This window comes from Coregonus lavaretus (genome assembly GCF_964263955.1).
Source record: "Coregonus lavaretus genome assembly, chromosome: 10".
In the NCBI taxonomy this organism is placed as follows: Eukaryota; Metazoa; Chordata; class Actinopteri; order Salmoniformes; family Salmonidae; genus Coregonus; species Coregonus lavaretus.
Window position 1 is genome coordinate 44,477,073 of NC_139997.1, and position 24,408 is coordinate 44,501,480.

General features: G+C 42.5%; 3 protein-coding genes and 1 pseudogene across 4 annotated transcripts in view; all 4 read left to right on the forward strand.

The window, feature by feature from the left end:
• LOC311136014 (protocadherin gamma-A11-like) overlaps positions 1-24,408 on the forward strand; it is a gene marked incomplete at its 5' end in the record, with an annotated part of 87,279 nt that overhangs the window by 38,226 nt on the left and 24,645 nt on the right. The window lies entirely within an intron of this gene.
• On the forward strand, positions 41-2,418 carry LOC311135771 (protocadherin gamma-A12-like; annotated as a pseudogene). The gene has a single exon. The product of its transcript is annotated as a protocadherin gamma-A12-like (transcript).
• On the forward strand, positions 3,242-8,587 carry LOC311135772 (protocadherin beta-15-like; the record flags this gene model as incomplete). The annotated part of the gene is made up of 4 exons (XM_084169818.1): positions 3,242-3,398; positions 6,484-7,053; positions 7,984-8,356; positions 8,548-8,587. 4 exons carry the CDS (start codon positions 3,242-3,244, stop codon positions 8,585-8,587), a joined length of 1,140 nt encoding a protein of 379 aa, XP_084025944.1.
• LOC311135773 (protocadherin gamma-C5-like) lies at positions 23,821-24,390 on the forward strand (the record flags this gene model as incomplete). Its single annotated transcript, XM_084169819.1, has 1 exon — positions 23,821-24,390. A coding segment is annotated over one exon (570 nt), but the record flags the coding sequence as incomplete, so codon positions are not given.

Below are 24,408 nucleotides of genomic sequence, written 5' to 3' on the forward strand. Positions count from 1 at the left end.
TTCTCTGTCAATAATGTGGAGGACATACATGACATGCACAATGGAATGGCTAATTAGGTTTCTCGTAGCGAGTCTCTGTATTGGGGTCGTTTTCAGTCACGTTCGATATTCTGTACCAGAGGAGATGACAAAGGACTCGTTCGTTGGGAATATTGCCCAGGATTTAGGGCTGGATATTAAACGTCTTGTAAACAGAAAAGCTCGAATCTTTGAAGGAGAAAACAGTGAGTATTTGGAACTCATTCGGGATCGAGGAGTGCTGGTAGTCAAAGAGAGAATAGACAGAGAGGCACTGTGCGGACAGACGTTGCCTTGCTCGATAAACTTTGAAATTGTCCTTGATAATCCTATAGAATTCCACCTTGTAACAGTTTAGATTTGAGATATTAACGATAACGCACCCGTCTTCCCTAAACAAGACATAGTGTTAGAGATCAGTGAGTCTGCGCTGCCCAAAGCAAGGTTTGTGTTACTGAGCGCTGTGGATCCTGATGTGGGTGTTAATACGCTGCAGGGCTACATACTCAAACCCACTGATCATTTCACCTTAAAGGTGGATTCTTAGCCTGACGGTACTAAAAGTGTAGCGATGGTCCTTCAGAGACCTCTAGATCGGGAAAACTCAGAACAGTTGTCCCTAACGTTAACTGCTGTAGACGGGGGAAATCCTCAGTTGTCTGGTAAAACTAAGATATCGGTACATATACTTGATAGCAACGATAATCCTCCCATTTTTACTCAGCAGATCTACAAAACATATATTGCTGAAAATGCACGGAAGGATTCAATGCTTGCTGTTGTTAGTGCCAACGATGCCGACAAAGGATCAAATGCACAAGTGTCATATTCAATTACTCACAATAATGACGCCCTGGGGGAGATGTTTACGATTAATGAATTAACCGGAGAAATAACACTAATTGGGAAATTAGACTATGAGATACTTAAAAACTATCAGCTAAATGTTCAGGCCAGTGACGGGGGTGTTCTTACAGACAACGCGAAGGTAGTTATTGACGTTGTAGATGTGATAACACCCCAACGATTGCTATGATGTCATTCTCCGACTCAGTAGAAGAAAATGTTACACCGCGGACAGTCATAGCTGTGATTAAAGTGAAAGATTTAGACTCGGGGAACAATGGCAGAGTACTCTGTTTAATCAATGATGACATCCCGTTTAAAATTATGTCGTCATCCAATAATTTCTATAGCTTGCAGACTGATGCTGCATTAGATCGTGAAACAACTCCAGAATATAACATCACCATTACTGCCACTGATCATGGTGTGCCCCCGTTATCTAAAAACGTTACTTTTATGCTAAAAGTGACAGACGTGAACGACAACATGCCCATCTTTGAGCAGAGTGCATATGAGGCGTTAGTTAGTGAAAACAATTCACCCGGCTTGTCCATATTATCATTACGTGCCAGTGACACAGACTGGAAACATAATGCCCGTGTTTCTTACTTTTTGGAAGAATCCTCGGTTAATTGGGTGTCTGTCTCTTCATATGTATCAGTTAATTCTGAAAGTGGAGTCATCCATGCAGGGCGCTCGTTAGACTATGAGCAGATAAAGGATTTCCAGTTCCGCGTAAAAGCGCTAGATGGAGGCTCCCCTCCTCTGAGTAGTAATGTGACCGTAAAAATAATCATCCAAGACCAGAATGATAACGCACCTCAGGTGCTCTACCCAGTACAGACTAGTGGATCTCTGGTGGATGAAATTGTGCCTCGTTCAGCAGATGTGGGCTATCTTGTCACTAAAGTGGTGGCTGTTGATGTGGACTCTGGACAGAATGCCTGGCTTTCATATAAAATGCAGAAAGTGACACACAGGGAGCTGTTTGAAGTGGGACTACAAAACGGAGAAATAAGAACCAAATGCCAGGTCACTGATAAAGATGCTGTGAAACAAAGGATCACTGTTGTAGTGGAGGACAAGGGGCAGCCCTTTCGATCAGCTACAGTCATTGTGAACGTGGCGGTGGCGGACAGCTTCCCTGAAGTGCTCTCAGAATTCACTGACTTTACGCATGAGACGGATTACAATGACAACCTGACTTTTTATCTAGTTTTGGCCTTGGCTGTGGTGTCTTTCCTCTTCATCTCGTGTGTAGTAGTTATAATATCAGTTAAAATCTACAGGTGGAGACAATCACGCATGTATCAGTCTAGTCTCTCAGTTATTCCATACTATCCACCAAGTCACGCAGACGCCGGAGGGACAGGGACTCAGCAACACGTGTACAACTATGAGGTGTGCATGAGGACTGACTCGAGGAAGAGTGACTGTAAATTTGCCAGACCTTTTAGTCAGAACGTGTTAATTATGGACCCGAGCTATGCAGAGACTCTCCAACATGCACAAAGAGAGAAAGTTTTCACAGATTCTCCTGAACAGGTGAGATAATCACTGCCCAATTGGTTATGCTGCTGAATAATTGTATTAATTAAATTGTTTTATTTAAATTAGATTAGATTGGGACTTTGACATCCTACTAGGTTCTCTGATTTTGTATATCAGCTTATTTTCGGGGCATTTACTAATGTTTTTCAAAGAGAGAGCCGAGTCATGTTCATTTCAGCACCACCACTCGTGGACAGCGACATGTCGGACACTGTCCCGCAGCCTCTTTCATGTATTCTTTTATAGGGCACCATAAGTCTGTTAACAGGTTTTATTATAACAGAACGATAATAAACCCTAATGAATAGTTTTTTAACGTTAGATGTTTTTTTTCTTTTAACTTATTTTAAGTGAGAAGTAGTTCTGACTGGGGATGACAACATATAGGCTTACCCTAATGACCATCTCTCTCAGTTTTGTCTTACATTGACGTGTTTTTTTTAACAAATGTGTCACACTAGAAGATATTGTAGGCCATACAATTGAAATAATGAATGGTTTGTCGTGTCATTTTGTACAGTAGAAGTGCGCTCCTTGCAATGGTCTGTGAGTGCCGCTGTTGGTTCAGACTGTGAAATGTGGCCCAGTGAAATGTAAAAAGCACCTCCCATATCAGTGAGCTCTTTCTGTCTGAAGGTTGCTTGTTGTTTCACCCATATTAGAAGACAGACTCTCCAGAGATACAAGCCCGAAGCAGGCGGAACGACATGTTTTGTGATTAATTGACGATCGTTTAGATACTTATACATCGTTGTCTTTGCTCTGTGTGGATTGTTTTTTCTGTGGGGCTGGACATTTATGTAGTATATGAACTGGATTTTATAAAATGGTTGCTAGGAATCTGGTATGCGCTTTTGACAGCCATGCGTCACTATGGCTTATCCTCGTTTTATTTGGATGTATATTCTATGGACAAGTGAGATATTCTATTCCTGAGGAGATGGCGAAAGGCTCTGTCGTGGGTAATGTCGCAGAGGACTTGGGCATTGCTCTGAAAAGGCTGCAGAGCGGCCGAGCTCGGATCATAGCCGGTGACAACAGTCCCTACGTGGAGCTGAACACAGACAAAGGAACACTGGCAGTGAGCGAGAGGATAGACCGAGAGCTCTTGTGTAAACGAACTTCTCCGTGTAGTTTCAGCTTCGAGCTAATCTTAGAAAACCCTATTCAGCTTTATGAAGTTACCGTAGAAATCATTGATGTCAATGACCACGCTCCTACATTTCCCAAAGATGAAATGTATATCGAGATTAGCGAGTCAGCCCTTCCGGGAGCGCGTTTCTTACTAGATAGCGCCTTTGATCCAGATGTTGGAGAAAATACAATACAGAGCTACACTCTGAAACCCACTGATAATTTCATTCTGAAACAGGAAACTCGTGCAGACGGAAACAAATACATAGACATGATGTTGCAGTCGCCCGTAGACAGGGAGAGGCATGACGAATTGTCCCTCGTTTTAACCGCAATTGATGGTTGCCATCCACCGAAATCAGGCATGATGAAAATAAATATAAAAGTTTTAGACGCAAACGATAACACTCCCGTATTTTCCAAAAAGCTGTATAGGGCGTCAGTTCCAGAAAATGCACCTAAGGGAAGCCCTGTGGCTAAAGTAAGCGCAACTGATGCGGATAAAGGCATAAACGGGGAGGTGACGTATGCTGTCAGGTACAGCGCAGACAGTGATAACGGGCTTTTCCGAATCGATGCACAGTCAGGTGAGATTTTCGTTTTTGGACATTTAGATTTTGAAAAAGCTAAAAAGTACGAGTTAAACATCGAAGCCAAAGATCATGGTGGCTTCACTGATTCTTGTGCCATGATTATTGACATAATTGATGTGAATGATAACATGCCTGTCATATCTTTGACATCATTCACGAATCCTGTTTCTGAAAACTCTCCACCTGGCACAACAATTGCAGTGATTCATGTTAAAGACATAGATTCGGGAAAAAATGGACAGGTGCGTTGTAGCATATTAAAAGACTCCCCCTTTGTCATTACGTCATCGTTACGGAATTACTATACGTTATTGACAGAGGAAGAATTAAACAGGGAAATGGTATCAGAATATAACGTCACTATAACTGCCACAGATGAAGGCTCGTCCCCTCTCTCTAGTAACAAGACGATTCACTTACGAGTATCTGATGTTAATGATAACCCACCAATATTTGAGAAGGAATCTTATATTACAAATATAGTGGAAAATAATTCACCAGGTGTCTCTTTATTTACTGTAAGCGCATCAGACGCTGATTGTTGCCAGAACGCGCGCGTCTTCTACATCCTTGAGGACTCTGTGGTTAACGGGGCACCAGCTTCCTCCTTGGTTTCAATTAATGCTGAAACTGGTGTTATATATGCGGTGAGATCATTAGATTACGAACAATTTAAAGGATTCAAAATCAATATTAGAGCGCAGGATGGTGGTTCTCCTCCTCTCAGTGGCAACGCAAGTGTGCATGTAATTGTCCTAGACCAGAATGACAACGCTCCTCAGGTTCTCTACCCAGTACAGACTAGTGGCGCTCTGGTGGATGAAATGGTGCCTCGTACAGCAGATGTGGGCTATCTTGTCACTAAAGTGGTGGCTGTTGATGTGGACTCTGGGCAGAATGCCTGGCTCTCATATAAACTGCAGAAAGCGACAGACAGGGCGCTGTTTGAAGTGGGCCTACAGAATGGAGAAATAAGAACCATACGCCAGGTTACTGATAAAGATGCTGTGAAACAAAGGCTCACTGTTGTAGTGGAGGATAACGGGCAGCCCTCTCGATCAGCTACAGTCAATGTGAACGTGGCGGTGGCGAACAGCTTCCCTGAAGTGCTCTCAGAATACCCAGACTTTACGCACGACAAGGATTATAATGATAACCAGACTTTTTATTTAATTTTGGCACTTGCTGTGGTTTCTCTACTTTTCATTTTTTTAATTATTGCTATAATTTCAGTGAAAATCTACCGGTGGAAACAGAATAAATTATTATATAAATCTGCAGGAAACCTCCCCGTTATCCCAAATTACCCTTCCGTTTACCCAGACGGAACCCTGGGAACCCTACAGCGTGTGTACAACTATGAGGTGTGTGGAACCACTGAATCTAGGATGAGTGATGTGAAGTTTGCGATGCCTTATAGCCAGAACATACTGGTGGATGTGAGTCGCATGGGGACAATGCAGCGAGAAGAGAGAGAGCAGGAAGACGCTGATGTCGATGGAGAGGTGAGACACCCACCCTCCCCCTATCCTGTATTCAGATGTAGCTGTGTGTGTATCTGAGTGATGTTTATATTCTGCATACATTCATGTATTCTCTGGCCTCTGTATGATCAAGTCAAAGTTTGCAACTGAAACATAAATTCAGAATGAATTGTCCATATTTACTATACTACAATTTTCATCAATTCAACAGTGTTTTGTAAAATAAGCAAGGTCATATTCACAGTTTATTTGTGATATTTTATGGTGTTAGATAGTTTTCAAGATGTGTTGACTTTTAGAGCAACTATGTGGAACAGGCCATGAAGCTGGCAAAGTTATTTGGATATTTCGGAATTGTGATTTCTGATAGAAGCTGTGTAGATTGTGAAAAACGTTGTTCTATAAACATGTAATAACTCCCCTATGCGCTTAGTGCCGCTGTTGACCGATACAGCAGTAGGCATACACGAGTGTAATTTTCGCCCTGCCTATAGTGTGGATGATATTAAAGTCGCAGTGACCTGCGCGCAATCCCTATTGCTTTGGGAGAGTGAGAACACTGTCTCAGACGGATGTCACTGGAATAACAGAGATAGCCTACATATTTTGATTTGCTGCCTTGCATACATATGAGTATTATCGGATTTTAACATTAGATAGTTGTGCAACGCATATTAAGAAAAACATGCTTTTTCTTTGTTTTTGTGGAACGAGGGGATCCGCCATTCGGAAATGGCAATTGCATCTTCTCCTTTTCTCAGTCTGTTTTTCAATATATGTGGACTGTCAGGTCCGCTATTCAATTCCTGAGGAGATGACGACTGGTTCGTTCGTGGGGAATATCGTTCAGGACCTAGGGCTGGAAGTTAAAAGACTGAAAACAGGTCGAGCGCGTATTTTTACAGAGGATAACCGTGAGTATATCGGTCTCAATGCGGACAAAGGGATTCTGGTTGTGAAAGAGAGGATTGATAGAGAGGAGCTGTGCGCCCAAGTGACTCCATGTTCATTACATTTCCAGATAATCCTTGAAAATCCCGTTGAACTTCACCGTATTGACGTAGAGATATTAGATATTAACGACAATACTCCAGTATTTCCAAATAAAGACATTCGAATAGAGATTAGTGAGGGGTCTCTGTCCGGAGCCCGGTTTCCGCTCGAGAATGCTATGGATCCTGACGTCGGAATTAATTCCATTCAAACATATTCTCTCCTACCGAGTGATCATTTCACTCTGAAACAACATTCACACGCAGAGGGCAGTACATATGTAGAGATGGTGCTTGAAACGATGCTCGACAGGGAAACGAATGAGCAACACACCTTGGTGTTAACTGCTGTGGACGGTGGTAATCCACAAATGTCGGGTACTGTTAAAATATATATAGAAGTATTGGATATAAATGATAATGCACCTGTTTTCAGTTCTGGGCTTTATAAATCGTCTTTATCCGAAGATTCTCCAAAAAGAACCGTGATTTTGAGAGTCAGTGCTACCGATTCAGATATAGGGACACATGGCCAAGTTATGTATTCGTTTTCACATGCTGGTGGAGCGTCAGATCTTTTTAGTGTAGATCCCCTCACAGGGGAAATTACAGTTACTGGAGAATTAGATTTTGAGCGTAATAAACAACATACACTAAGTGTGCAAGCAATGGATCGGGGGCGTCTATCAGACACAAGTAAAGTACTGATCGACGTTTTGGATGTCAATGACAACGACCCTCTAATTACACTAATGACCTTTTCTAACCCCATACCTGAAGACGCGTCTCTAGAGACTGTTATAGCAATGGTGAACGTTAAAGATTTAGACTCCGGTAGAAATGGACATATCAAATGTTCCATCAACCAGGATTTACCTTTCCACATTAAGTCATCCTCCTCCAACATTTACAGTTTAGTCACAGATCAGATGTTGGACCGTGAAATGATTTCTGAGTACAATATTACTATAACAGCAACGGATGAGGGGTTTCCTCCACGTTCTACTAACAAGACTCTGACATTGAGAATATCCGATGTGAATGATAATGCCCCATTATTTGAGAGGCACTCATACACTGCTTATGTGATTGAGAACAACTCTCCAGGTGTTTCCATTTTTTCACTAACAGCCAGTGATAAGGACACCGGCAACAACGCACGGATTTCATATTTTATAGATGATTCACATAAAGATGGACTTTCAGTATCCCCATATATATCTGTCAATTCAGAAAGTGGCGTTATACATGCAGTGCGTGCCTTTGATTATGAACAAATCAAAAACTTTAAGATCTGCATTAAAGCGCAAGATGGAGGCTCACCGCCTCTGAGCACCAATGTGACTTTAACTGTTTTCATAACAGATCAGAACGACAACGCGCCTCAGGTTCTCTACCCAGTACAGACGAGTAGCTCTCTGGTGGCTGAAATGGTGCCTCGTTCAGCAGATGTGGGCTATCTTGTCACTAAAGTGGTGGCTGTTGATGTGGACTCTGGACAGAACGCCTGGCTCTCATATAAACTGCAGAAAGCGACAGACAGGGCGCTGTTTGATGTAGGCCTACAGAATGGCGAAATAAGAACCATACGCCAGGTCACTGATAAAGATGCTGTGAAACAAAGGCTCACTGTTGTAGTGGAGGACAACGGGCAGCCCTCTCGATCAGCTACAGTCAATGTGAATGTGGCGGTGGCGGACAGCTTCCCTGAAGTGCTCTCAGAATTCACTGACTTTACGCATGACAAAGAATACAACGACAACCTGACTTTTTATTTAATTTTGGCACTTGCTGTGGTTTCACTACTTTTTATTTTTTCGATTATTGCTATAATTTCTGTGAAAATCTACCGGTGGAAACAGAATAAACTATTCTATAAATCCTCAGCAAATCTCCCCGTTATCCCATATTACCCTCCCGTTTACACAGACGGAACCCTGGGAACCCTACAGCGTGTATACAACTATGAGGTGTGTGGAACCACTGAATCTAGGATGAGTGATGTGAAGTTTGCGAGGCCTTATAGCCAGAACACACTGGTGGATGTGAGTCGCATGGGGACAATGCAGCGAGAAGAGAGAGAGCAGGAAGACGCTGATGTCGGTGGAGAGGTGAGACACCCACCCTCCCCCTATCATATCCTCTATTCAGATGTAGCTGTGTGTGTATCTGAATGACTGGGTGATGTTTATATTCTGAATACAATCATGTATTCTTTGGCCTCTGTATGATCAAGTCAAAGTTTACAACTGAAACAAAATGAATAATTAATTGTCAATATTATTATACTACAATTTTCATCACTTCACTGAGCAATGTTTTGTAAAGTAAGCAAAATCATATTCACAGTTTTTTTGTGATATTTTTTGGTGTTAGATTGTGTTCACTTTGAGATTAAATATGTGGAACAGACCATGAAGCTGGCAAAATAATTAGGATATTTCGGAATTGTGATGTCTGATAGAAGCTGTGTAGATTGTGAAAAACGTGTTTCTATATATATGTAATAACTCCTCTATGCTCTTAGTGCCGCTGTTGACCGATGCATCAATAGGACAAGAGTGTAGTAATGTTGGCCCTGCCTATAGTGTGGGTAATATTAAAGTAGAAGTGACATGCGCGCAATCCCTATTGCTTTGGGAGAGTGAGAACACTGTCTCAGACGGATGTCACTGGAATAACAGAGATAACCCATACATTTTGATTTGCTGCCTTACATGCATATGAGTATTATTGGATTTTAACATTAGATAGTTGTGCAACGCATATTAAGAAAAACATGATTTTTCTTTGTTTTTGTGGAACGAGGGGATCCGCCATTCGGAAATGGCAATTGCATCTTCTCCTTTTCTCAGTCTGTTTTTCAATGTATGTGGACTGCCAGGTCCGCTATTCAATTCCTGAGGAGATGATGACTGGTTCGTTCGTGGGGAATATCGTTCAGGACCTAGGGCTGGAAGTTAAAAGACTGAAAACAGGTCGAGCGCGTATTTTTACAGAGGATAACCGTGAGTATATCGGTCTCAATACGGACAAAGGGAGTCTGGTTGTGAAAGAGAGGATTGATAGAGAGGAGCTGTGCGCCCAAGTGACTCCATGTTCATTACATTTCCAGATAATCCTTGAAAATCCCGTTGAACTTCACCGTATTGACGTAGAGATATTAGATATTAACGACAATTCTCCAGCATTTCACAATAAGGAAATTCGAATAGAGATTAGTGAGGGGTCTCTGTCTGGAGCCCAGTTTCCGCTAGAGAATGCTATGGATCCTGATGTAGGAATTAATTCCATTCAAACATATTCCCTTCTACCGAGTGACCATTTTACTCTGAAACAACATTCGCACGTTGATGGCAGTAAATATTTAGAAATTGTGCTTCAAACGATGCTTGACAGAGAAACGAAGGAGCAACATACGTTGGTGTTAACTGCTGTGGATGGAGGTAATCCTCAGAAGTCGGGCGCTGTTAAAATATATATCGAAGTGTCTGATGCAAACGATAATTCACCTGTTTTCAGCTCTGGGCTTTATAAATCCTCTTTATCCGAAGATTCTCCAAAAGAAACTGTGATTTTGAGAGTCAGTGCTACCGATTCAGATAAAGGGACAAACGGGGAGGTTATGTATTCTTTTTCGCATTCCGCTAGCGCGTCAGATCTTTTTACTATTGATCCTCTTACCGGGGAAATCAAACTTAACGGGAAATTAGATTTTGAGACCAACAAACAACATAAAATAAGTGTTCAAGCAATGGATCGGGGGCGTCTATCAGATTCAAGTAAAGTACAGATCGACGTTTTGGATGTCAATGACAACGACCCTCTAATTACACTAATGACATTTTCTAACCCCATACCTGAAGACGCGTCTCTAGAGACTGTTATAGCAATGTTGAACGTTAAAGATTTAGACTCCGGTAGAAATGGACATATCAAATGTTCCATCAACCAGGATTTACCTTTCCACATTAAGTCATCCTCCTCCAACATCTACAGTTTAGTCACAGATCAGATGTTGGACCGTGAAATGATTTCTGAGTACAATATTACTATAACAGCAACGGATGAGGGGTTTCCTCCGCGTTCTACTAACAAGACTCTGACATTGAGAATATCCGATGTGAATGATAACGCACCATTATTTGAGAGGCACTCATACACTGCTTATATGGTGGAGAACAACTCTCCAGGTGTTTCCATATTTTCACTAACAGCCAGTGATAAGGACACCGGCAACAACGCACGGATTTCATATTTTATAGATGATTCACATAAAGATGGACTTTCAGTATCCCCATATATATCTGTCAATTCAGAAAGTGGCGTTATACATGCAGTGCGTGCCTTTGATTATGAACAAATCAAAGACTTTAAGATCTGCATTAAAGCACAAGATGGAGGCTCACCGCCTCTGAGCACCAATGTGACTTTAACTGTTTTCATAACAGATCAGAACGACAACGCGCCTCAGGTTCTCTACCCAGTACAGACTAGTAGCTCTCTGGTGGCTGAAATGGTGCCTCGTTCAGCAGATGTGGGCTATCTTGTCACTAAAGTGGTGGCTATTGATGTGGACTCTGGACAGAATGCCTGGCTCTCATACAAACTGCAGAAAGCGACAGACAGGGCGCTGTTTGAAGTGGGCCTACAGAATGGAGAAATAAGAACAATACGTCAGGTCACTGATAAAGATGCTCTGAAATATAAGCTCACTGTTGTAGTGGAGGACAACGGGCAGCCCTCTCGATCAGCTACAGTCTATGTGAACGTGGCGGTGACGGATAGCTTCCCTGAAGTGCTCTCAGAATACCCAGACTTTATGCAGGACAAGGATTACAACGATAGACTGACATTTTATCTAATTTTGGCTCTTGCCGTGGTTTCTTTACTTTTACTTTTTTCCATTATTGCTATAATTTCTGTGAAAATCTATCGATGGAAACAGAATAAACTATTCTATAAATCCTCGGCAAATCTCCCCGTTATCCCATATTACCCTTCCGTTTACCCAGACGGAACCCTGGGAACCCTACAGCGTGTGTACAACTATGAGGTGTGTGGAACCACTGACTCTAGGATGAGTGACGTGAAGTTTGCGAGGCCTTATAGCCAGAACACACTGGTGGATGTGAGTAGCATGGGGACAATGCGTGGAGAAAGGAGAGATCAGGCGGATGCTGATATCGATGGAGAGGTGAGAGGGCATATTGAAATTAATATTTACTCCTGATCAGGGTTGTTTCATAGGCTATGTTGGGTGTTGATGCATCTCTTTCGCCATCGTCTCCCTCTCTTTATGTCTCTTTCTCTCTTTCTTTTCGCTCAATCTCTCTTTCTCTTTCTCTATGCGTTCGTGTGTGCAAGCATTGTCATTATGCATTCCTTTGTATGCATTCCACTGCATCTTTGTCTTATTTCTCTTCAAAAACTATTCCTGTAACACATTCTTATCCAATATTTGATGATAATATGGAGGTGAATTTAGCATTACGAAATATATAAATGTTTTATGTCAACATTTGTTCGGTATTTTGAAGTGGGATACATGTAAAATGCCAAAGCCTTCATTTCTCTAATATTGCAATACTTTGTTTGAACCCTAAGTGCCGCTGTGGATCGCATGTTATATACAACACAATCACACTGTGGTTCCTCCCATGATAATGCGTTTAGCAACGCACAGAAGCACAGTAAACTGCAGCTCTAGATGAGAGAATAAGGGACCTCGTCTGGATAGTACAGTAGGTTTCCAAAGGCTCTTTGTTCTGTTAATGGTTGCCACATTGACTGGATTCTTGTAAAATACATTCTAGGATTTATTTTCAGCCTTAATATTGTGATTTGGCTTCGGATTTTTGTCGTGAAATGGCAATGAGAAAGTACAGTCTCTTGGAGTGGCAGTTCTGCGTGTTCGTGGTTTTCGCGTTCTCAGCGTACCCTGTGGCCGGGCAGGTCCGTTACTCGATTCCGGAGGAGATGACGGTGGGGTCCTTTGTTGGAAATATAGCGAAAGATCTGGGACTGGAGCCGCAACGGCTTGTAGCTGGGAGAGCTCGGATTTTCAGCGCGGGGTACAGTGAGTACGTAGGGCTGGACCGAGAGAAAGGACAATTGTTAGTGAAAGAGAGAATGGACCGGGAACAGCTATGTGCGGAGATGTCTGCCTGTAGCTTCAGTTTCGATGTGATCCTAGAGAATCCAATGGAACTGTTTCGAGTTACAGTTGAAATACTAGATATCAACGACAATAGCCCCGTTTTTCCGAAGAGAGAAATTGAATTGGAAATCAGCGAGTTAGCCGTACCTGGTGCACGTTTCTCTATCGAAAGCGCGGTAGACCAAGACGTGGGGGGAAATGCACTTCAGAAATACATATTAAACCCCACAGACCATTTAAATCTTAATATTCAAGGTCGCATAGATGACAGTAAACACATAGAGATGGTACTTCAAAAACCTCTGGACAGAGAAAAGACAAAGCATCACTATTTGACTTTAACTGCTGTCGATGGTGGAGACCCTCAGCGGTCTGGAACAGTTCAAATCCACATCGTCGTTCTCGATGTTAATGATAATGCCCCGGCATTTAGCCAAGCTACATATAAAGCATTCGTTCCAGAAAATGCAGTGAAAGGCATGTTGATTACCACAGTAAGTGCGACAGATGCAGACGAGGGATCTAGCGTCAATATAGAATATTATTTTGAGCATGCCACCAAAAGTATTCAAGATCTATTCACAATCGACCTGATTTCAGGCGAGGTAAGAGTAGTAGGACATATAGATTATGAAAATAACAAACAATTCCAAATAAAGGTAAAAGCCAAAGATCATGGTGGCTTAACAGACTCATGTGGCATCGTTATTGATGTTATTGATGTTAATGATAACATTCCGAAAATAACCGTCATGTCATTTTCTAGTGCCCTACCGGAGGACTCAGTCCCTGGCACTATTATAGCCATGATTAACATCCAGGATCTTGATTCCGCAGAAAATGCAAAGATAACATGTTCCATTCATAACAACCTTCCTTTTAAGATGGAATCATCTTTAGCAAATTACTACAATCTGGTGACAGAATCTGTGTTGGACAGAGAGCAGACATCAGAGTATAATATAACAATCACGGCAGTAGATGGAGGCAGCCCGCCTCTCTCAAGTAAAAAGACGCTCAGTTTAAAGATATCGGATGTGAACGACCATGCGCCCCAATTCCAACAAGAAAGCTATGATGCCTATGTGTTTGAAAACAATGTCCCTTCCCGGTCTTTCTTTTCTGTGAGCGCTACAGATGCAGACTGGGGACCAAATGCTAGGGTGTCATATTTCCTTGCGGATGGTAGTTTAAACGGGGCTCCACTCTCCGCATATTTGACTGTAAATTCCGACAGTGGGGTGCTTTATGCGGTGAAGGTCTTTGATTATGAGCAAATAAAATCTTTCAAAATCAATGTCAAAGCACAAGATGGAGGCTCACCCCCATTGAGTGGCAATGTGACTATAAACATATTCATAAAAGATGAGAATGACAATGGGCCTCAGGTTCTCTACCCAGTACAGACTAGTAGCTCTCTGGTGGCTGAAATGGTGCCTCGTTCAGCAGATGTGGGCTATCTTGTCACTAAAGTGGTGGCTGTTGATATGGACTCTGGACAGAATGCCTGGCTCTCATATACACTGCAGAAAGTGACAGACAGGGCGCTGTTTGAAGTAGGCCTACAGAATGGCGAAATAAGAACTATACGCCAGGTCACTGATAAAGATGCTGTGAAACAAAGGCTCACTGTTGTAGTGGAGGACAACGGGCAGCCCTCTCGATCAGCTACAGTCAATGTGAATGTGGCGGTGGCGGACAGCTTCCCTGAAGTGCTCTCAGAATTCACTGACTTCACAGTGGATAAGGAATATGATAACAACCTGACTTTTTATTTGGTGTTGGCCTTGGCTGTGGTCTCGGTTCTGTTCATATTCTCCATCATTGTCATTGTCACAGTAAAAATCTACAGATGGAGACAGAATCGATTATTCTATAAATCTGCAGCAAACCTCCCCGTTATCCCATATTACTCTCCCGTTTACCCAGACGGAACCCTGGGAACCCTACAGCGTGTATACAACTATGAGGTGTGTGGAACCACTGAATCTAGGATGAGTGACGTGAAGTTTGCGAGGCCTTATAGCCAGAACACACTGGTGGATGTGAGTCGCATGGGGACAATGCAGCGAGAAGAGAGAGAGCAGGAAGACGCTGATGTCGGTGGAGAGGTGAGACACCCACCCTCCCCCTATCATATCCTCTATTCAGATGTAGCTGTGTGTACAGTATGTCTGAATGACTGAGCTGAGTGATGTTTCCAAACTACATACAATCACCCTATTCTCTGGCCTCTGTGTGATCAAGTTAACATTTACAACTGAATCATGTCAGTAGCATTGTCCAAAAACGGATCAACAAACTGTGGTATGTTGTACTGATGGCTGGACCACAGGCATACTTGGACCCTCTTCCAATCTGTGTAACGGTCTGTGGTCTGTCTATCTATATGAAGGGGTGCACATACACACAATTTATCTTTGTAGGCCTTTACCTTTATAATGTGTAAAGGGTTATCTTACTATATATCAGTGAAGGCACTACATGGTGCTGACTAGAGTGTTATCCGTTTCTGTGTTCGTCTCAGCCGGCCTATCAATAACTAATGCGCATTTGGGCAGCAGGTAGCCTAGTGGTTAAGAGCATTGAGCCAGTAACCGAAAGGTCGCTGGTTCGATTCCCCGAACCAACTAGGTGAAAAGTCTGTCAACGTGCCCTTGAGTGAGGCACTTAACCCTAATTGCTCCTGTAAGTCATTCTGGATCAGAGCGTCTGCTAAACATTTAAAATGTAAATGTAGAGGCATTAGTGAGGCCAGAGGGCTCATCATTTGGCAGCCTGTGATGTCATGATTCTGTGTTAACCTGTTGTATGTTCTTCATGAAATGCACTGCAACACCGTGACTACGATCATCAGTTGATTACTCTTTTCCCTTCTCAATTACTCAGCAGGTTTGTAGATAAAGGAGCATGTTATAAACTCACTGTATCAGTTTCCTTAGGTCTCGTCTGACTGACTGACTGACCTGACTGATCGACTGACCGGACTGACTGACTCACTGCTAATACTATCAAGTCATTGTTCTGAGGAGCCTTCTCCGTCTTGCTCTCTTCCATGGATCTTCCCTCTCTCTCTTTCTCTCTTTCTCTCTCCTCCCCCCTATTTCTCCCCTCTTCCATCTCTCTCTCTCTGTAAAACACCATAGCGCTTGGGCACACTGACCCACTTTCCCCCTCACACACTACTCTAATATTCTGTGCTGCAGTAATGGGCTTATATGTCTCTTCTATCAGACTCTGGGCTTCATTCCACAGCAGTGTTACACTCATGCCTTTATGAACACTGCATCTGCATTCAGAATGATTGTGTCTGTATATCTGTCTGTCTGTCTGTCCGTCTGTCCGTCTATCTGTCTGTAACCAATGTGTCAGTCTGTCTGTAACCTAGGTCACTACTTGTCATTCACAGTAGTAATGTCCCTTTTATGTCAATGGCTAACAGGTTGTAAGGGTTTTTAGACTAGAGCATGTTAGTGACAGTTACAGTGATTTCACATCTGCCTGGTATCCGCCAGCAACAGCGTCACATCTTTGCCTCCTGTTTTAACCACAAAATCCTTCATAGATACTGAGATATTAGATGTATTAGAACAACTTAAGACTTGTTTTATGGTTGTGTGGTTAAGTTTTTGTGGTTGTGTTCATGTTAGGGTCCCTGAATGTTTGCTGTTGGGTTTGTGAGAACAGTAGGTTTAGTTATCCTGTATTGGTTGTTGTGTTCAGGCGACTTCAAGTCTGTTATATGCTTGGATTTTCAGAGAGAGCTGTGTGACGCAGTATCTAACTCTCCTCTACAGCATCCCAGGGAGATTCACCTCAAGGACATGCAGGTTGTCATGGTAACACTCTCCATACAACAAGTGCTGCAGATTCCTGACAGAATAAATGTTGGTTATATGGTGGAGGACTTGTAAATAACACACAATAGTCTTGTGCTATTTCTGACTAGTACTGTAGTGTGTGTGTTTGCGCGTGCATGTGCAAGTGCATGCATGCACATGCTTCACAAAGAAAGAGAGTGAAAGAGAGAGACAGACAGAGACAGAGATAGAGAGAGACAGAGAGAGAGAGACACAGAGAGAGAGACAGAGAGAGAGACAGAGATAGAGAGAGACAGAGATATAGAGAGACAGAGATAGAGACAGATAGACAGACAGACAGACAGACAGACAGACAGACAGACAGACAGACAGACAGACAGACAGACAGACAGACAGACAGACAGACAGACAGACAGACAGACAGACAGACAGACAGACAGACAGACAGACAGATACATAGATAGAGAGAGAGAGAGAGAGAGAGACAGAGATAGAGAGAGACAGACAGAGATAGAGAAAGAGAGAGACAGACAAAGAGAGAGAGAGTTGACAAGCAGAGCCACAATCTCTTCTGTAATTTAGTCTACCCCTAACTTCTTGTGTGCCAGCATACTCCTGTAGTTACACAACACACCATGATGACAGGAAGTGGGCAGGACTCTGTTTGCCCTGACTATATTCTCATTACACTGGCCTGTTTAACTGCTTTACAATCAAATACTGACCCAGTTGGAGTTGTGTGTAGTTTGTGAGTGATGGGACAGCTAAAATTGTTTTCCATTCTGTTTCCTCTGTAACTATCCATCAACCAATCTGTCCTAACCCCATTACACTGTTGCACTTATTTAATATTCCAATGTACTTATACATACATACACTTACATACAATCATAGTCTTGTTTATGTCTATTTCCTTCTCTCATACCTTCACATCATCACAAGCACTCACTTTCCCATATCGAAAATGAGTGTCCTCAGTGTGTCTGTATTTGTCTGTTTACCAGCCAGTGACTGGGTTGTAAATTGGTGGTGCTGAACACACTATGTGGAGGCAGAGGGAGGGAGTGAGGTGTTGTTGTTCATCATGCAGCAGTAGGAGGATGGCTGTGGGAGGCAGGTTTCACTGCAGCACTAGCTTCTGTTCCTCTTCAGTTCAATCAAAGTATTGTCTTCAGATGAGATGTACTGTACCGTATATGCTCACATACACCTACACAGAGTCACATGGTCTATTCATTTAGAAAGTTTCTCTCACTCTCTCTCTCTCTCTCTCTCTCTCCCTCTCTCACTCACTCAATCTGTTTCTCGCTTTCATCTTTCTCCATCTCTCTTACTGCAACAAAAATATTTTCACTATGTCACATCAGTATCTATTTCTACCCCCCATAGGCCTCTAGCTTGGTTCAACACCACAGCTTAATACAGTGAGCTATAGACTATATGTGTTTTTATAGAACACTTGCCCACAGTAAAACCCTGTCCTTACAGAGATGGTGTTTGACAGTAGACTTCTGTCTTTACTCTTATAGCTTTGGATTTTCCCGTATGTGGGGTGTTTGATAGAAAGGCACTGTATTACAGTACAGAGACAGAGACAGAGGAAGCGACCCCTGCCATGGGCCATGTTTCAGTCTCCACCAGCCCTAATCTGCAGTGGGGCAGGGCAGGGTCAGCAGGAGGGGGAAATCTATTTCTGTATAATTTGGTCTGAAACTCTCTATCTTTTTGTCTGTGGAGATGTTACCCTCAGTGAAGATGGTGTTGTTGCTGGTGCAGGTGTTTGTGAAGATTGTGATGATTATTACAAAAACATACTCTTCTTTGTTTCCTAGTGGATTACAGAGATATTGACACCGTTGCAGATGGAACCATGTCCTGTTAGCTATTGTAATGACAGTAAAACAACACAAAAAACATGCATCATTACTGACATATTATAAGATTCTGTATATTTTGTGTTTGGTAACAGCAAACATGTTTCTTTGGTGATGGTAAACATGCTTGTGTTTCCCTGAATGGTGTTCAGGCACCGACCTCATGATTATAGGCCCCTGAATTTTCCCTGACCAAGGGACCTGACCAGGAAAACCTCAGGGCCCTACTCATGAAGCATAAGGGGAATATGGTATTTGATGCTAATATTCAGCATCATTCATTGCTCTACAACACAGTGGTCATACTAAGTGACTGTGGTGGTGAGTGTGTCAGATGGGTCTATGTCTGAACTCTTCTGCTGTTTTGGTAAGTATGTCTCTGTGTGCTGTGAGTACAGTCACTGTCCTGACCTAATGAATCTGCTTTTATTTCTATCTCCTTTTCATGTTGTCGCTGCATCTGATCCCGCTGTGTTTCTCCAAACAAGGTAAGCACAAACGTTTATCTCCCTTTCTACCTACTGATGTATATATCTCAAACCACATTTACACTCTCTCTCTCTCTCTCTCTCTCTCTCTCTCTCTCTCTCTCTCTCTCTCTCTCTCTCTCTCTCTCTCTCTCTCTCTCTCTCTCTCTCTCTCTCTCTCTCTCTCTCTCTCTCTCTCTCTCTCTCTCTCTCTCTCTTCTCCCTCTCTGTCTCTGTCTCTGTCTCTGTCTCTGTCTCTGTCTCTGTCTCTGTATCTCTCTCTCTCTCTCTCTCTCTCTCTCTCTCTCTCTCTCTCTCTCTCTCTCTCTCTCTCTCTATCTCTCCCTCACTCTCTCTCTGTCTCTCCCTCTGTCTCTCCCTCTCTCTCTGTCTCTCCCTCTCTCTCTTCTTCCTCTGTCTCTCCCTCTCTCTTTCTCTCTCTTTCTCTCTCTGTCTCGCTCCCTCTCTTTCTGTATCCCCCTCTCTCTGTCTCTCCCTCTCTCTCTTCTTCCTCTGTCTCTCCCTCTCTCTCTCTCTTTCTCTCTCTGTCTCACTCCTTCTCTTTCTGTATCCCCCTCTCTCTGTCTCTCCCTCTCTATCTTTCTCTCTCTGTCTCTCCCTCTCTAGCTTTCTCTCTCTGTCTCTCCCTCTCTCTCACACACACACGAATGCACACAAACACACATGCACACACACGCACACACACACACCTACACTTGTATGCGCTTAGACCAACATAACCTGCAAAAGGATCATGTTCAATACAGAAGTATGAGTTGTAAAGGGACAGATCAGCATTGTTCATAAATATGTCGGGCAGTCATACAGATTTTGACCATCTTATTATTGGTTGACATTGAAATATCTCATTACTGAGAAAGGAAGAGAGAACATTCCCATGAGCAGTGTATGAGATAAATTAAAATACAGTGGGGAAAAAAAGTATTTAGTCAGCCACCAATTGTGCAAGTTCTCCCACTTAAAAAGATGAGAGAGGCCTGTAATTTTCATCATAGGTACACGTCAACTATGACAGACAAATTGAGAAAAAAAATCACATTGTAGGATTTTTAATGAATTTATTTGCAAATTATGGTGGAAAATAAGTATTTGGTCACCTACAAACAAGCAAGATTTCTGGCTCTCACAGACCTGTAACTTCTTCTTTAAGAGGCTCCTCTGTCCTCCACTCGTTACCTGTATTAATGGCACCCGTTTGAACTTGTTATCAGTATAAAAGACACCTGTCCACAACCTCAAACAGTCACACTCCAAACTCCACTATGGCCAAGACCAAAGAGCTGTCAAAGGACATCAGAAACAAAATTGTAGACCTGCACCAGGCTGGGAAGACTGAATCTGCAATAGGTAAGCAGCTTGGTTTGAAGAAATCAACTGTGGGAGCAATTATTAGGAAATGGAAGACATGCAAGACCACTGATAATCTTCCTCGATCTGGGGCTCCACGCAAGATCTCACCCCGTGGGGTCAAAATGATCACAAGAACGGTGAGCAAAAATCCCAGAACCACACGGGGGGACCTAGTGAATGACCTGCAGAGAGCTGGGACCAAAGTAACAAAGCCTACCATCAGTAACACACTACGCCGCCAGGGACTCAAATCCTGCAGTGCCAGACGTGTCCCCCTGCTTAAGCCTGTCCAGGCCCGTCTGAAGTTTGCTAGAGTGCATTTGGATGATCCAGAAGAGGATTGGGAGAATGTCATATGGTCAGATGAAACCAAAATATAACTTTTTGGTAAAAACTCAACTCGTCGTGTTTGGAGGACAAAGAATGCTGAGTTGCATCCAAAGAACACCATACCTACTGTGAAGCATGGGGGTGGAAACATCATGCTTTGGGGCTGTTTTTCTGCAAAGGGACCAGGACGACTGATCCGTGTAAAGGAAAGAATGAATGGGGCCATGTATCGTGAGATTTTGAGTGAAAACCTCCTTCCATCAGCAAGGGCATTGAAGATGAAACGTGGCTGGGTCTTTCAGCATGAGAATGCCGAAGGAGTGGCTTCGTAAGAAGCATTTCAAGGTCCTGGAGTGGCCTAGCCAGTCTCCAGATCTCAACCCCATAGAATATCTTTGGAGGGAGTTGAAAGTCTGTGTTGCCCAGCGACAGCCCCAAAACATCACTGCTCTAGAGGAGATCTGCATGGAGGAATGGGCCAAAATACCAGCAACAGTGTGTGAAAACCTTGTGAAGACTTACAGAAAACGTTTGACCTGTGTCATTGCCAACAAAGGGTATATAACAAATTATTGAGAAACTTTTGTTATTGACCAAATACTTATTTTCCACCATAATTTGCAAATAAATTCATTAAAAATCCTACAATGTGATTTTCTGGAATTTTTTTCTCTCATTTTGTCTGTCATAGTTGACGTGTACCTATGATGAAAATTACAGGCCTCTCTCATCTTTTTAAGTGGGAGAACTTGCACAATTGGTGGCTGACTAAATACTTTTTCCCCCACTGTATGTGTAATGAATATGTCGGTACCTGTGTCAATCACATCTTCCTTTGGGTAAAGGACCATTCAATCATTATTTATATGTACCTTAGAAGGGGCTTTCCATCTTGTTTACGTATTCAGCTATTGAGGCCCAACTCATGAATGATAAAGAAGTGTCTGGTCACGGGACAAATAGCGGAATGAAATGCAGACATGTATATGCAGTTCCTTGAACATAGCGCTTTGGGGGCATTGAAATGAGTATTCTACCTCAGGAAATGCTACCAAGCTGTTTATCTAAGGAAGTAACTGTTCAGTTAGCTCGTGTTTTCCTTTCCAGTGAGTGGAAACAGGCGCGCATTGTTTATGCAACTCTCGTGCTGCCTATTTTCTGCCGCATGCACCAGCGTGAGCTGTCTGCCTGTGTGGCGCTGTCCACCCGTGTGGTGCTGAAATGCTCGGCTCAGTCTGTGCAGCGCGTTTAGGTCTCCTTTCTGCCTCAGCGCACCTACTTTAAGGGATTGGATAAAATGGTGCTGCACAGGTGGGTCGTAATCTGCCACTGATCATTGTGATGAAATACGACTATATTTGTGTTTTGTCGACCTGGCCCATATTACATGACACTGTGATATGATTTATGAGCATGATTCATAATTAAACCTCTCTTTTCATCTAACGCTGTAATTGGAGCTCCAGCGGTTTCCAGGGAGATTGAGATAATCTATGTCCCACAGTTGTAGCCTAATGTTGTTAAAAATCAGTGTGGACGAATTTATATTGTGGTGGTCAGACACATAGCCTAAAGACACAGATATAAACTATATTTGTTAAAGGCTTCCTCGATCAGTTAGATAGGCAAATTAGTAAAATAATGAAATACATTGTGTGTACAAAACATTAGGAACACCTTACGCATATTGAGTTGCACACCCTTTTGCCCTCAGAACAGCCTCAATTCGTCTGGGGCATGGACTCTACAAGGTGTCGAAAGCGTTGACAGGAATGCTGGACCATGTTGACTCCAATGCTTCTCACAGTTGTGTCAAGTTGGCTGGATGTCCTTTGGGTGGTGGACCATTCTTGATACACACGGGAAACTGTTGCGTGTGAAAAACCTAGCAGAGTTGCAGTTCTTGAAACACTCAAACCGGTACGCCTGGCACCTACTACCATACCCTGTTCAAAGGCACTTAAATATTTTGTTTTGCCCATTCACCCTCTGAAGGGCACACATACACAATCCATGTCTCAATTTTCTCAAGGCATAAAAATCCTTCAATAACCTGTCTCCTCCCCTTCATCTACACTGATTGAAGTGGATTTAACAAGTGAGATCAACAAGGAAATATAGCTTTCACCTGGATTCGCCTAGTCAGTTTGTCATGGAAAGAGTATGTTTTCTAAATATTTTGAACACTCAGTGTATGTACTACCGGTATGGAAATATACACTACTAAATCGCGCGCGTGCGTGTGTGTGTGCGTGCGTGTGTGTGCGTGTGTGTGCGAGCGTGTACAGCATGTGTGCGTCAAACCTCTATCCTCCTCATCACTTCCCCCTCTCGTGATCCTTTTATTCCTAGCCCGTTACTCCCCCCTCCCGTTCATGCTGAGCAGGCTACTGGGATTAGACTTGTGTGTGTGAGGGGATGAAAGAGACTGGCTCCCTGCCTTTTATGACGCGCTATGAGAACACCACTAGGCTGTGCTTCCCTCTCATTGCCACACGACGGCAGAAAGAGTACAGTAAACGGAGGGCTTAATAATTATAATTATAGGAATAATAATAATAATAATAATAATAATAATAATAATAATAATAACAATAATAATATTAACAATATCAATAATAATAATAACAATAATATTAACAATAACAATAACGATAATAATAATAATAATAATAACTATAATAATAATAATAACTATAATAATAATATAACTATAATAATAATATAGGCCTATATTTACATTTTTTTTCTTCAGAATATAGAGAATTACCACATCTGTTTAGTAAAGTAGCACCTTTATTACTTTTGAATCAAAGTAACATCTTATACTTGTGAGTGAATACATTGTGCTGCTCATCTGTTTCTGTGTTTTAAGCGTTCTTCTACAGTGTAAGCATAGTGTACCTTTAAGAAACAGTGAATCTGTGATTGGTCTGTAGCAGAGAGTTCTCTGCACCAATACTGTGTAGAGCCATACAAAGGGATCTACTCCCTCCCCTCAGCCTCAGCATATCATCCCTTAGCCTACAATGCTCAGATCGTGGAGATACACTTGCACTGACTGGAAACAAAACACAGTCTGTTTGAAATTTGTAGAAAAGTGTACCGCGAATAACTTTTATTTCCATATTGTGTGATGGTATTTCCTGTGAACAGGAGACTCAATGGAACAAAGGAAAATGAGGATTCGTGGCCAATTGAGGTGGCAAGTGTTGTGGATTTATCAATTTGTTCTCCTTTGGAATACAATAGAGGCGCAGATTCTATACACTATACCTGAGGAATTGAACGTGGGCTCTGTTGTTGGGAAAATAGATAAGGACTTGGGCTTGGGAATATCTGAGCTTTATGACCGTAAACTAAGGATAGCCTCTGATGCTGGTAAGCAGTATTTCAGTGTGGATTTGGGAAAGGGTGAACTGGTTGTCAATGAGAGGATAGACAGGGAGGAGTTATGTGGAGAGAGCGTCCCTTGTCTGTTACCATTGGAGGTTATAGTTGAAAATCCCTTACAGCTACATCGCATTGAAATCGACATACAGGATATAAATGATCATTCTCCGAGTTTCCTTACGAATGAAAGGGTTTTGAAAATAGCTGAGTCTATCACTGCAGGTGCTAAGTTCACAATGGAAAGCACACATGACCCTGACGTAGCATCAAACTCCTTACGGTCCTATAGTGTCAGTGATGATGAGAATTTTGTGTTAAATGTGAAGACCCAAGATGGCACAAAAATACCAGAGCTCAGGTTGAGCTCAGGTTGT